Source organism: Notothenia rossii (assembly GCF_949606895.1).
Source record: "Notothenia rossii genome assembly, chromosome: 1".
Taxonomy (NCBI): domain Eukaryota; kingdom Metazoa; phylum Chordata; class Actinopteri; order Perciformes; family Nototheniidae; genus Notothenia; species Notothenia rossii.
Window position 1 is genome coordinate 57,217,831 of NC_136912.1, and position 12,722 is coordinate 57,230,552.

At 40.9% G+C, this 12,722-nt stretch overlaps 1 protein-coding gene across 1 annotated transcript; it reads right to left on the bottom strand.

Annotated features, from left to right (window-relative positions):
• Positions 1-9,541: 9,541 nt before the first annotated feature.
• LOC307018504 (E3 SUMO-protein ligase ZBED1-like) lies at positions 9,542-11,996 on the bottom strand. Its single transcript, XM_079648757.1, has 2 exons — positions 10,276-11,996; positions 9,542-10,148 (listed from the first exon to the last, which is right to left on the bottom strand). Exons 1-2 carry the CDS (start codon positions 11,764-11,766, stop codon positions 9,750-9,752), a joined length of 1,890 nt encoding a protein of 629 aa, XP_079504883.1. The 5' UTR covers positions 11,767-11,996; the 3' UTR covers positions 9,542-9,749.
• Positions 11,997-12,722: the final 726 nt, after the last annotated feature.

Genomic DNA, 12,722 nt, shown 5'->3' on the forward strand with positions numbered 1-12,722 from the left:
AAAATATGGAGATGTTCTTTCGTAGTGTGTGAAATATGTGATGCTTGAAACAAGTGTTTCAATTTATAGGAGAAAATGGTTTCCTGAAAGAGTCAGGTTGGGTAGATATGTAACAATGGATGAAACAATTTTTAGAGGGAGTATTTGTAATATCATTAGTAGACATTCATTGTGTTGTTTAGATGGCATTTAACAACTAAGACAGATAGTATGATTAGAAAGGGACAGAGTGGAAAGGGTTCGATTTATTTAACCTCAGTGTGCTAGATTTCTTATAGATAATGTGTCCCGAGACCTGGACTCCCCCTCTGAGTCAGAAAGGCTACGACCCCGTCCCTCCAAGCAGACAAAAGACCTAACCCAACAGGAGACTCCTCCTTCTCCATCAAACAGACAGAGAACCAGAGCTGAAACAACAACAACAACAACAACAACAACAGAACTGCAGCCAGAACTATCTCCACCTGAGGCATCCAGAACCAAACGGCTTGCTGACATACAGAGATACTCTCATCAGTCCCTCAGACCGGGCATGAAGTTCCAAGCTGAGTCACGAGATTTGGCAAGAGCAAAGTGTGAAACTTCAGAGCAGAATCCGCACTCCATATAAACAGCGAAGAGACTGTAAAGGAGGAGATGACATATAAAAAGCAGTGCAAGAACAGTGGCATGATGTGGGCTGCAGATGTAACTGGGCCAAAGGCTGCCTAAAAGAGTTACAGCGGATGGATTCAAGAGCTGATGGACTGAAGAGAAGACAGAATCAGAGGAGTTGGCATGGTCGATTAGAAGTGAGGAGGCCGGGGTCACGGCTTGAGACAACCAGAGGAGGAGAAAATGAGAACGGGAATGAGTGAGTTTACACATAAACACACTTATTCACAAACGCACATAAAAGAGACCACATTTAAATAACTTGAATTGACTTGATAAATACGTAAAGACAAACAGATTTATTAACCATGAATTAATCAATTTGTAAATTAAAAATAGCAGTAAAGAGGAAACCATTAAAGTAAAATGAGAAAATCACACTGAGGGAGACATGATGGAAATATTCACTCCACTTTAAGCAGTGGGTGTTGTGGAGTACAGAGTAGAACCATATGCTTAAATCTTTTCATCATGTTAACAAATTATTCTTTTAGAGATTTTTATTCATGTGTGATCTCATTTGTTACAATATTGATCACCATTAAAAGGATAGTTTTAGGAACCACTCTATAAGACACATCTGTATTTATATGGATCATGTTAAAGGAAGAGCTAGTGCCAAGCCAAATATAGTATTCCAATCTGAAGTGTTGATTTCTCCATTGTAGCATACTTATTACCATAGGAGGGCTTTCAGATGGAAATATGAAATGACTTCTGTTTTAAAATCCTTGATAAAGGAGGGAGTAATTGTTACATATTCGGACACCCAAGGTTCCACACACTGCTAAAGAGTTTAACATTGTTTTTTAAGTGGACCAGAATTGAAGATAGATGAGCTTTGAAATACATAGCAGAGCTACACAGATCCTAGTAATGGTTTGACTCAAGATAATAGTTATGTACACAAGTTTCTCAATTAGATCTATTAGACATTGTAATACTAATTAGGTGTAAATGAATTGCAGTAGTACTATAAGGAAGTGAGTTTTGTACCAAGTTTCAGGAAAGATGGGAGGCAGAAGTCAAAATGGAAAGTTAGAACCATCTTGAAAATCATAGTTGAAATCGTTAATGAATAAGGAATGGCGCTCCACATATGACATATTTTTGTAGATAAAGGGAACCCGCCTATGCTGAAATACCTCTGAAAAGACTCTGCAGAGCACGACATGGCCAAAAGACTGAGACCAAATGACCGTTGACCCTGACTGACAGTGTGACAAAAGCACTGTCAATGACTGACCCTGGGGTGTACCTGACCAAACCTGACTTGACAACCAGACAGTGTGAGTGTGAATGAATGCCGGCATGTGATCAGTGTAACTGCATGATTCTAAAACAATAACTAACCAAGCATGTTTTTGGACTAACATATTATTTTGGAGCTCCAAGGGAAACGAGAGGTTTCCTAAAAATTCCATAAAAAGGGGAAACCGGACATGTGACCCGTTTCTGATCTACTTGATGATATTTTATTCCCACAGGAGTTAGCGGTTTGCAAATGTAAAACTCAAACTAAAATCTGAAGATTCTGTTTCTTTTGGGACTGAAAGATGGAGAGAAACACTTATTTTCACTGAAGTGTTTACTGTGGAAATAATAATAATGGATCTAAAATTGTAAACAATGTTCGTTATGTCCCTAACCAATATTTACCTGAAAGTGTTTTCCCCCTCCCCATTACAGGATTTTGTTACACATGAGTTCATGTGTAAATAGGGGGGAGTGTGTATAATGTCAACATGTAAATGTAAAATTCACAATTTAAATGTTTTCTTTAAGGATTGAAAGAAACTTTCCGCCCCAACCCACATGTTCAAACTGAGCATTGAAGATAGTTTTAGGATTAACCTGCTCCATATCTAGGGATAATATACTGTTTGGTGAATGTTGACATGTTTCTAATATTGATTGAGTTATAACCGGTAACACAGATGCAGAATCAGCCAAGGGGCTACTGTGAGAGATCTAATTCCAGAATGGAATACCGAAGAAGTTGACCTGTGATAATGAAACAATTTTGTAATATTTCAACAGATATTAAAGTACCTGAGGTTTGAAATGTAGAAAGAACATATTACAGTTAAGCTCATGTAATGAGACAGAATTTAATTTTGACAACATCTTGTAACTAGCCTGGTAAAAGAAGTAAAGGCCATAGACTTTATTTTTTAGGTTATTATTATCATTATGGGGATATACATTTCATTTAAATTCATAATAGAAAGACATTTGATGACAGTATGTTGGATTTCTGTATTCATTTTTCAGCTTGATAATAGATAGGTAGAAGCAGTATTGCCAGGTGCAATCGATGGGATTTCTGCACACGATCCAAGCAGAGAATGACGTACCTTACAGGACAGACACACTCAGGAAATCATTAACTCTGACATCATCATGACTTTAGTTGTTTTTGAATCATAATGAAATTGTATTACATAACGTTAGTGTGTTTTTACCACAAACAGGAATAGTTAATTGTTATATTAGATTTGAGAAAGATTACAAGGATTTTATTTAGTTCACCAAGAAGATGTTTTTTGTTTGTAACATATGCCAAGTAGTAAGATTCAAATATCAGCAGGTTCCGAATTATTATTCCTCTGTCCCAGAACCAACAAGAATGTGGATGGAGAGAACTATATCTACTGGAGCCAGCAGAGATTCGTAAATTGCACCAGAGACACAGTAAAAGGATGACACAAACAGTTAGATAAAAACAGACCGATAGAATGGCGCTAGACTTGTTTAAATAAAGAGTAATATTTAGCTATTTTTAGTTGGTTTAATCCTTCTTATACTTTGTAAAGGAACAAGTGCCTTTACACCAGATACAGTATGAAGATGATTTATGATGTGAAAGGAGGGCGTTAGACATTTTCCATACCAGGCTAATTGCTGCTATTTTGCGAAGTGACATTAAAGGTTTAAGATAGAAGTTATGCACAAATGAAAAACTTTATATTTATGATGAATATTTATTCTTATTTGTATTTTTTACTTTTATGAGTTATGTACCATGCAATGTTCAGATGAAGAACCCATTGATTTCAATATTATTTACATACCTTAAATGGTATGTAAGGAGGGATTGTTAGAAATTAAAATCAATGTTGATATGGTGTAATTGAATTAAATACACTATTTGATTTAAATCAGTTTTATTCTGAAAAACCAGAAGTTCTCACTATTAGCTTAACACTTTTATTCTGAAAATTCGTCACTTCCGGTTAGCATTTAGCATCTGGCGGAATCATACGATTTCAAACCTTGAACCAAGGTGAAATGACATGTGATGTTGTACACTGAGCACACTGGGATTAACACTCATTTATTGACGCTGAATAATGTGTAGCAGGGAATGTTTAAATAACCACAGACGCCAGAATGATACAATTTAGCTACAGAAAAAGGCAGGAATTGCATTGGACCCACCCCCCGACGACGCCGGCCAATAGGAGAAGACCTCAGATGACAACAGGAAGAGCAAGCCAAGAATTGATCTCTTCTACCCCCTGACCTGTACTGACCGGTCGTTGGATGTGGAGAGCGCCTCCACTCGAACATTTCATTTTGTACACCGCCGCATCTTTTGTGTAATTAAATGCTGTTAACTTTTATAAGCTTCCCTTGACTCTTTTCAGTCTCTCCTGCCTTCAGGGTTCTAGAATTGCTTTCATAATGTAGCTGCTGAAGCTAGACCAGGGGTCGGCAACCCCTGGCACGCGTGCCAGCATTGGCACGCGGCACCGTAACCAGTGGCACACTAGGAATAAGTGGAATAAGTGTGCATAAATATTTAAATTGTATTTTCGGATCCTGAACGAGACCGCCGACAGAGCGCGTCTCCCCGTTACCTGCAGAAGGAAGGCATGCACGCAACGCAGCCCCGCTCTCTTTATCTCCAGGTGACATTCTGCCGCTTTCCTCCGTGGTGTAGTGCTGATCGTTTCACCACGGAGGAAAGCACTTCACTAATTGCAGTACTCATAAGGAGCTGTACAAATGCCGCAGTTTTTGCGTGGCTGTGTATTTAGTTGAAAGCCCAGTGGCGATCTGCTCATCTCTCATCGACATAACATGCTACAAAGGGGCGGACTGTGTGTTGAAATTTCCTGTCGGCTCCCAGACCGTAGTCGAGGAGGGCAGAAGCAACAAGCTTCAGGTTCAATAACCCACTTTAGAGAGAGGCGAGCTCTTCTTGGGAGGCCGTTGCATTTATTTAGCTGTTCTTCTGTTTCACAAAATACATCACAGACCTCTGTTTTTCTGCTTCCTCGTTTCACTTCCAGAAACATACACACGTTCTCTCCATAGGTTCTCTCACTGTCGCTCTACCATCCACAAACACACATGCACAAGCCACACCCCTCTCTCTTTCTCTCTCTTAAAGGGACAGCGATCTCATCTCACTCTGCATGACCCTAATATCATAGCATGTGTGCTCTGGAGAATCACAGAACGGACGATCGTCCTTATTATTATGCCGTTTAAACCAATTATTTAAATGTGTTTGTTAAATTTGGCATCATGTGAGTTGCGCTGACACGCTGCTTCCCCGCTGCTTCCCCGCAGCGAGGCTCCCCCGCCCTCCTGCTGATAGTTGACGAGCATCAAGCTCCTCAACCCCCCCCCCCCGTTGATGATTCTCGATCATTGGCACGCTGATAACAATTGTTTTTTAAAATGGCACTTCATATCATAAAGGTTGCCGACCCCTGAGCTAGACCATCATCTCGGAGCAGCAGAGCCTTATTATACATCCATGAGCAGAGCCGACAGGCAGGAAGACTCGAGCACACAGCTCGCACTTCATTATAATATATAAAAAAAGAACACCATGCGTGTCATGATGGCGCATAACAGCTCACGGCCGCAGATTACTCCGGGTCCCAGACCCCCCCATACCCCAAAAATATTTTTATTGCAGATCTACATGAATCACACAAACGACTTATTTTGGGTTCAAAACGGCGAATTTCGCAGAAAGGTGACAAGTTTGCATCACTGAACATAGACAGAGCACAACTGAAACATAACATCTGAGATGTAACAACATAATACACTTTTTGGGGATGCTTGGGATGTGAGGAGTGAGGGACACGGCTTAGAACGGGCGTGTCGCCTGGCAGGACAGGAGAGTGTGTGCATCAGTCTGCCTTGATCTATGAATTCATGTCCGTGACACTCACTGCTGCCCACAGCTGTTTTATAGAAGGAAAACCTCCTTCACTTCATGAAAGTGTTTTAACCACACACACCTCTACACACACATGACGGGTGTTATTTTCCCCATAAGGAACAAGTCGCTGCAAATTATCCCGCTTATTACACGGCCACATTCTCAACAAAGTAACGACATGACTCCCAATATTAATTTAAATGCTTTTATGGATTTAGAAAATGTTTTTATTGATTTAAAAAATAGTTGTATTGATTTAAAAAATAGTTGTATGTATTGATTTAAATTGACATGCATCCGCTAAGAAAAATAGTCCGTTGTTCCCGTTTTTTAAACAGTCTGAATGAAACGGCAGCTCTCAGTGTATTTACACAACTAATGGCCCATCAACCACAGCTCTCTCCCCCCCTCCCCCCTTTATCTTTCTTCTCGAGCAGCTAAATTAACTGTAGGTTACTCTGAGTGTCAAGCTTACAATTAGACACAACACTGTCATTGCAAGTGACCCTCAGTTAGTTGACTTTTATGTTCAACTGCTAAATTCGTTACTGAAAAAAAAGGGCTTCTACTGTACCTAATTACCTTAACACTAGAACCGCCAGAGGTTTTTGTATAGGGCCTACCTAAACCCGTCAAATCCCGCTATTAGAATGCAATTTTTAACAACATAGGGTGCTACATAACACACTTTCAGGAAAAGTCACGGACTGGGAGACTTTAATATTTTATTGAAAAAAGTTACATTGCACACACACAACACACATCACACAAATTGACCCGATTGGCGGTTCTAGTGTTAAATAAACTCACTAATTAATGAGACCAGTTCAATACGCATTATTCTTATTCTTATCATTCTTTATGAGCGGAGAAATAGTCTTAAAATCAGATCTGTTTTTTAAATGAAATCTGACGGCAGGCAGTTAGCTCTGATCACCTATGATAAATGTGCCACACCTAATCGCTGGCCATTCAGCCACAGACACTGTTCGAAATGGGGGGGAGCCAGGGGGAGCTCCCTCTATACAAATCAAACTGTAGACGGTATGAAAGCACCTATTGTTTTAAATAATGGTCGGAATGTGACCTGTGAGCCTTCTGAATTACCGTGGGACAGCACATTCTAAACTAAAATGTTCAATCAATAAAGTAACATCTTATCTTATCTTAATAATATCTTCATATGAATAATAATAATAAATCATACAGTATGTGTCCGAAAGGGAGCAGGAGGAAGCAAACACAAAAATATACAAAAAATATACTGCATATTAAAGCAAACGATTGTAAAGGTAAAAGTATGAGCATAACAAATAAAGAAGTGTAATGTAAACATTTACATTATAATTATGATTATTTAATATATAAAGACTATATATTATTGAATTAAAAGATTAGATATACTTTAGTTGATCTAAAATATTGATGTGTTCAAATGCTCTTCAAAACACAACTGAAAGTCCATGAAACTTGTCTTTCTGTATTTGTGAATGAAGCGCCATCTCCTGGTTAAAACCTGAAATTGAAAATCTGGCAACGCCCTCTTGGAAAATAGTGGGAGGGCTTAACATTCCTCTATACTGGTCTTAGGCAGGTCGTAGGCAGGAAGCTGTAAGCTGGAGTCTGAAATGAAGTGCTACATCTGTAGGAAAACCTACCGTCCATGACTGCCCCTGAGCTGTGTTTTATTTGTTAACTTCATATTTTTCATTTTCTAAAACATTTATTTTCCTCTCATAATAACAGTGTGGATCATTGAGACCGCGTGGCGTCCAGAGGTCTTATCCCGTTTTCCCACTTCCTCTGAGGGGACAGCAAGGAGGGGGGCATGAAGAAAGAACTGCAACAGCTTCATCCACGCTGGCGTTACTGTTAGCACTTGCTCAGTGTCATTTCATTTGACCAAATGTCTTTACATATACATTTAATAGATTTTATTATCATCCAACTTTTTGTTTTATGTCCTTTTATTTAAAACATTCTTTGAGACTTCATGTTCTGGTTCAAATTTCACTAAATGTAATTTGTACAATCACTCTTTTGTCTTTATTCTACATGAAAATGTTAGAGATTCCATTAAAATCTGTTGATTATTCATATCTTCCTTAGGCTAGGAATAGTATGTCGAATTTTTAATGCTAAATGTATATCATTTTCTCACAGGATATAGAATGGAACAACACAGTTTTTATCCATTGTGTATGAATGCTTCAGCTCTTCAGACCAACATAGTAAGATGTGAGCATGTTCCTAATTGTGTTGGTATGCAGCCTAGGTCTGGTCTGTTTAATAAAGCAAATCTGCCACTTTTATATTGCAGAATTTGTTAAATTAAAGCGGTCTTTCATTGTTTTTTTCAAAGTCCGATTATTGAGAAAGAAGAAACAAATACTGCAAACAAAAACCTATGTTAAAACAAAGAAAAAATACTTATAGTTTACATGATTACACAAATGATTTGTTTGCTACGGAGCCCCCAAGGGGACATGGAGAAGAAAAAAAAAAAAAAAGTTTTGCGATATCTCGCAAAACCTTTACGAGATCTCGCAAAACCCCTTTGCGAGATCTCGCAATACTTTTGCGAGATCTCGCAAAGGTTTTCATTTCGCTCAATGTACTTCCGGGTCAGTTCAGCGACACAGAAACCACAACAATGGAGCAGTTAATCGATTTTTACTTTGAGCTTGGCTTAAAATATAAAGACATAACATCAGTGCTTGGCAATAGGCACAGGTTTATCATAAGTGAAAGACACCTCAAGAGGAAACTCCGAGCGAGGGGACATGCACGTCGACAGGTATACTCTGAGCTTGCGGTCCTGGTGGATTTCATTCGCAACCAGTTGCAGTACTCTGGGCAGCTTCATGGGTACCGCTGGATGTATGCAAAATGCAGAGTGCATGGACTGCGTGTGAGGAAGGAGGATGTGCGCTTGGTACTGAAGGAGCTGGATCCCAGAGGAGTGGCATTAAGGCAAGCAGGACGACTCAGACGAAGGCGTTACTTCTCCAAAGGGCCAAACTTCATCTGGCACCTGGATTCGTATGATAAACTGAAGCCATATGGCATTTGTATAAATGGATGTATCGATGGGTATTCAAGAAAAATTATCTGGCTTAATGCCTACACAACAAGTAGTGACCCAAAGTTGATTGGGGGATATTACATGGAAGCAGTGCAGCGTTTAGGGGGCTGCCCTAGACTGGTGAGGGGCGATCTTGGAACAGAAAATGGCTATGTTCGAGGCATTCAGCGTTTCCTCGTACCTACTAGCCCAGACGGCACCCATGAAAGCTACTTGGAGGGAGCCAGCACCGCCAATCAACGAATCGAGTATTGGTGGGGTTTTCTTCGCAGAGAGTGCGCGGAGTTTTGGATGTGCTTATTTGGAGACCTCAGAGACAACAGGCATTTTGATGGTGGATTTCTGGACAAAAGCCTCCTTCAATTTTGTTGCATGGGACTCATCCAGGTGAGTTAATACATTGTGTGTATGTGCTGTGCGTGTGAGTTAGAGGAGAGAAAAAGAAAGAGAGGAGAGAGTGAAGGACACAGACAGAGGGCGGGGTTGGTGGTTATGTGTGAATGCTAGGGATGTAACGATACCAAAAACTCACGGTACGGTAATACCGCGATAACAAGTCCACGGTACGATATTTATCGAGATATATTGAAGGAAAACATTTTTTTACTCCAAAATGTTTTCTTTATTAAATAATAAATCTGATTTGTACAGCATTTAGTATAGTAGTACATTTAAATTGTCAAAACAGTAACAGACTGGAACAAGAACAAGTACTACCAAACAAAAGTATGCATTTTCTTTGTGCAAATAAACAAGAACATTCAATAATCAGACCCTGCAATAAAATAGATTTGAAGTAACTCAACTCAAACTCTCTCTCACTCACTCATCAGACAGGTTTCTTTTCAGGAAGATGAGCATGTCAACATTTCCAGGTAGAAGCTGGGATCTTTGGGCGTTTACAATATCCCCTGCTGTGGAAAAAACTCTCTCACTCGGCACTGATGTGGCTGGGACAGAGAGATATGCTTTGGCCATGGGGGACAGCAGTGGGTAACACTTTGCATTGTCTCTCCACCACTTGAGAGGACAGTCAGAGAGTAAAATAGAGGTCGCTTTGCGGTACAAGTCAATTTCAGCCTGGATACCAGTGTTGTGCTGTGCGACGTGCACTTCTTCACTGAAAGACTCCCCAAGGAGATCTTCGAGTGCTGTCTTTTTGGAAGGAGGAGATTGTTCCTCAGCGTCATGTGCTCTTTCCCCTTCTGTTTCACTAGGGTTCTATGCAAGCAAGCAGAGGTAGAAAAAAAACGTCTTATCTTTCTTTTCACAAAAACAACAGAGGCAAACCCACCTTACGTTATCTGAAAAAGTTACACAGACACAAAAAGAATATTTAAATATGTACCTGGTTCTGCATCTGTGTGGCTTTCAACTTCAGCCTGTCGAAAACGTCCTCCCTCTGACTGTCATTTAGCTGGTGCAAGCTCCGGAACCGGGGGTCCAACGCAGTGCTCTCTTGCAGAAACTTGTTTTGCTCCCCTTGGTATCTGTCTGTAAAGTCCTTCAGTATGGCTCTCTTCATTTGGGCGATGGTGGAGGAGTCCTCATCGCACTGTGCCATGCTTTGCTCTATCATGTGCTTGAGGGGCACAATGAGAGAGACTGTAGGTCGAGACTCATCGCACAGCACGGTGGTTGCTTTTTTCAGCGGTGAGAGAAGCCGAACCATGTCCTCGGCGTCCGTGATGTCAGCTGGTTCAAGAGTGTCTATCTCGCGTGCGTTGCGCCTGACTTCAGCACTGAGTAGCGTTGCAGCGATAGCTTGTTGTTGCTCCAGGTAGCGCTCGAGCATGTCAAGCGAGCTGTTCCATCTTGTGACCACATCCATGATGAGTTTATGCGCAGGCAGGTTTAACATTCCCTGTTTGGTGGCCAGCACAGCTGTGGCAGTTGAACTGCGGTGAAAAAACGCAGCTACACGCCTCACTCTACCAAGCAGACGACTTGCCCGGTTTACGTTCAAACCCGCTTTTGAAGCGAGGTTTAAAGTGTGTGCAAAACGCTTTATGTGTGGGGAAAGACCGGCCTCTCTCACCGCTACATCCATATTCCTTGCGTTGTCTGTTACGACAGCAATGCCTTGATTATTGTCGAGTCCCCACTCCAAAACAGCAGATTTTAACACCTTAGCAATGTTTAGTCCAGTGTGTGATGTGAAAAGAGGCCGCGTCTGTAAAACAAAACTTTTAATTTCCCATTCGCTGGTCATAACATGAGCCGTGACTGTAATATAGCTCTGCGTAGCTCGTGAAGTCCACCCATCTGTTGTTATTGAGATGCACTCTGCTTCTTTGAGGCTCTGTGTCACTTTAGCTTTTGTCTCTTGGTACAGAGCGGGTAGCACTGTTCGACTAAAGTATGGCCGTGATGGAATGGCATACTTGGGCTCCAGCGTGTTTACTAACCTCCGAAATCCACTGTTGTCGACCACAGAAAACGGCCTTAAGTCTTTGGCCATGTACTCGCCGATGCACCTTGTTATTTCCTGAGCTCTTGGACTGTTAGGGGGAAGTGGCGCTCCAAATATTTCTGTCAGAGTCAGTTGGCCTGGCTTAGGCATTTTCCTCACAGTAGGTTGTTGTGTTCGGAGCTTTTCTGGGTGGTGATGTGACAAATGACTTCTCATGTTCGATGTGTTTCCCGAATTGTAGGCGACCGTCGCCCGGCAGGATTTGCAAATAGTTTGGCGTTTGTTAGTTTGCTTTTCACCTTTGTCATTTCTTGAAACGGGAAAACCAAAATGCTGCCACACAACAGCTTTAAAAGTCGATGGAGCATCCTCAATTTCACAATTTCTATTTAGTTGGTCAGCACGTTCGTCTACTCCATTCGCCATTTTCTCGTTGGGTCTGAGTGTGAGGGCGGGCTTGCACGCAAAGGATGATGGGAGTATTCTTGATTCGTATTATGGCGTCCTCTGCTGTTCAAACAAAAACATTACAGTTTTTATTTACAGGGCGAGATATAAATGAATGAACGGTAATATCGCGGTAGATCTTTTCAGTCTCACGACGGTATTGAGCCGTTTCATTACCGCGATACCGCGGTATTCGGTATATCGTTACATCCCTAGTGAATGCCATAATGTTGTTCTCTATTTAAGTTGATGCGTATGTACAGTTCTTACTAAATGTATTACATTTTTTTTAACAGGATGAGTTGGATGACACTGCACAGGTTTGGAACGCGCACACCATCAGGCCGTCGAGAAACCTGAACGTCCCCAGCGGTCGGCCAAATGTGATGTATGCTGTGCCTGACCTTTACCGGACAAGAGACTACCTTTCCCCTGTTGAAGACGAACACGTTCAACTGTGCAAAAATGAATGTGTCTTTCGGCTGGCCATACCATGTGATCCAGATGTGTACGAACTATGCCACATCTTTATGGGCGAGTCCCATCTGACTCTACAAACAGACCCATATCAGGCTGTGAACTTGTATATGCACCTAAGAGAGGCCATCAGTGCATCTCTCTAAATCATATACCGTGACATTGGAACTCACCGTCACCGCACTGCTTGTTTGTTTCTGGGAGTATATAGCTCTTATGCCTGTAGTTTCTTTCACAAAGTAGTAATGCTACTCACTGCATTTGCTTGATGAACTTAGGTCATGTGTGTGTATAGCTCATATAATTAATTTGAAATCCTATCTTTAAGTTGACTAAGAATTTAGAATATGTCAGTAAAGTCTAAGCTGTTGAATATTTTAGATTCTGTAGACACCAGTCCTGTTAAGGTGTTATGAACTGTAAGATGACTAAAATACTGCCTTGTCAACATCACTCCC

Bases quoted from the DNA above. Each gene is read 5' to 3' on its own strand.
- LOC307018504 (XM_079648757.1), bottom strand. From the start codon at position 11,766: ATGGCGAATGGAGTAGACGAACGTGCTGACCAACTAAATAGAAATTGT. The intron at 10,149-10,275 runs GTACATATTTAA...TTGCTTGCATAG, and splicing joins CCACACAGATGCAGAACCAG to AACCCTAGTGAAACAGAAGG.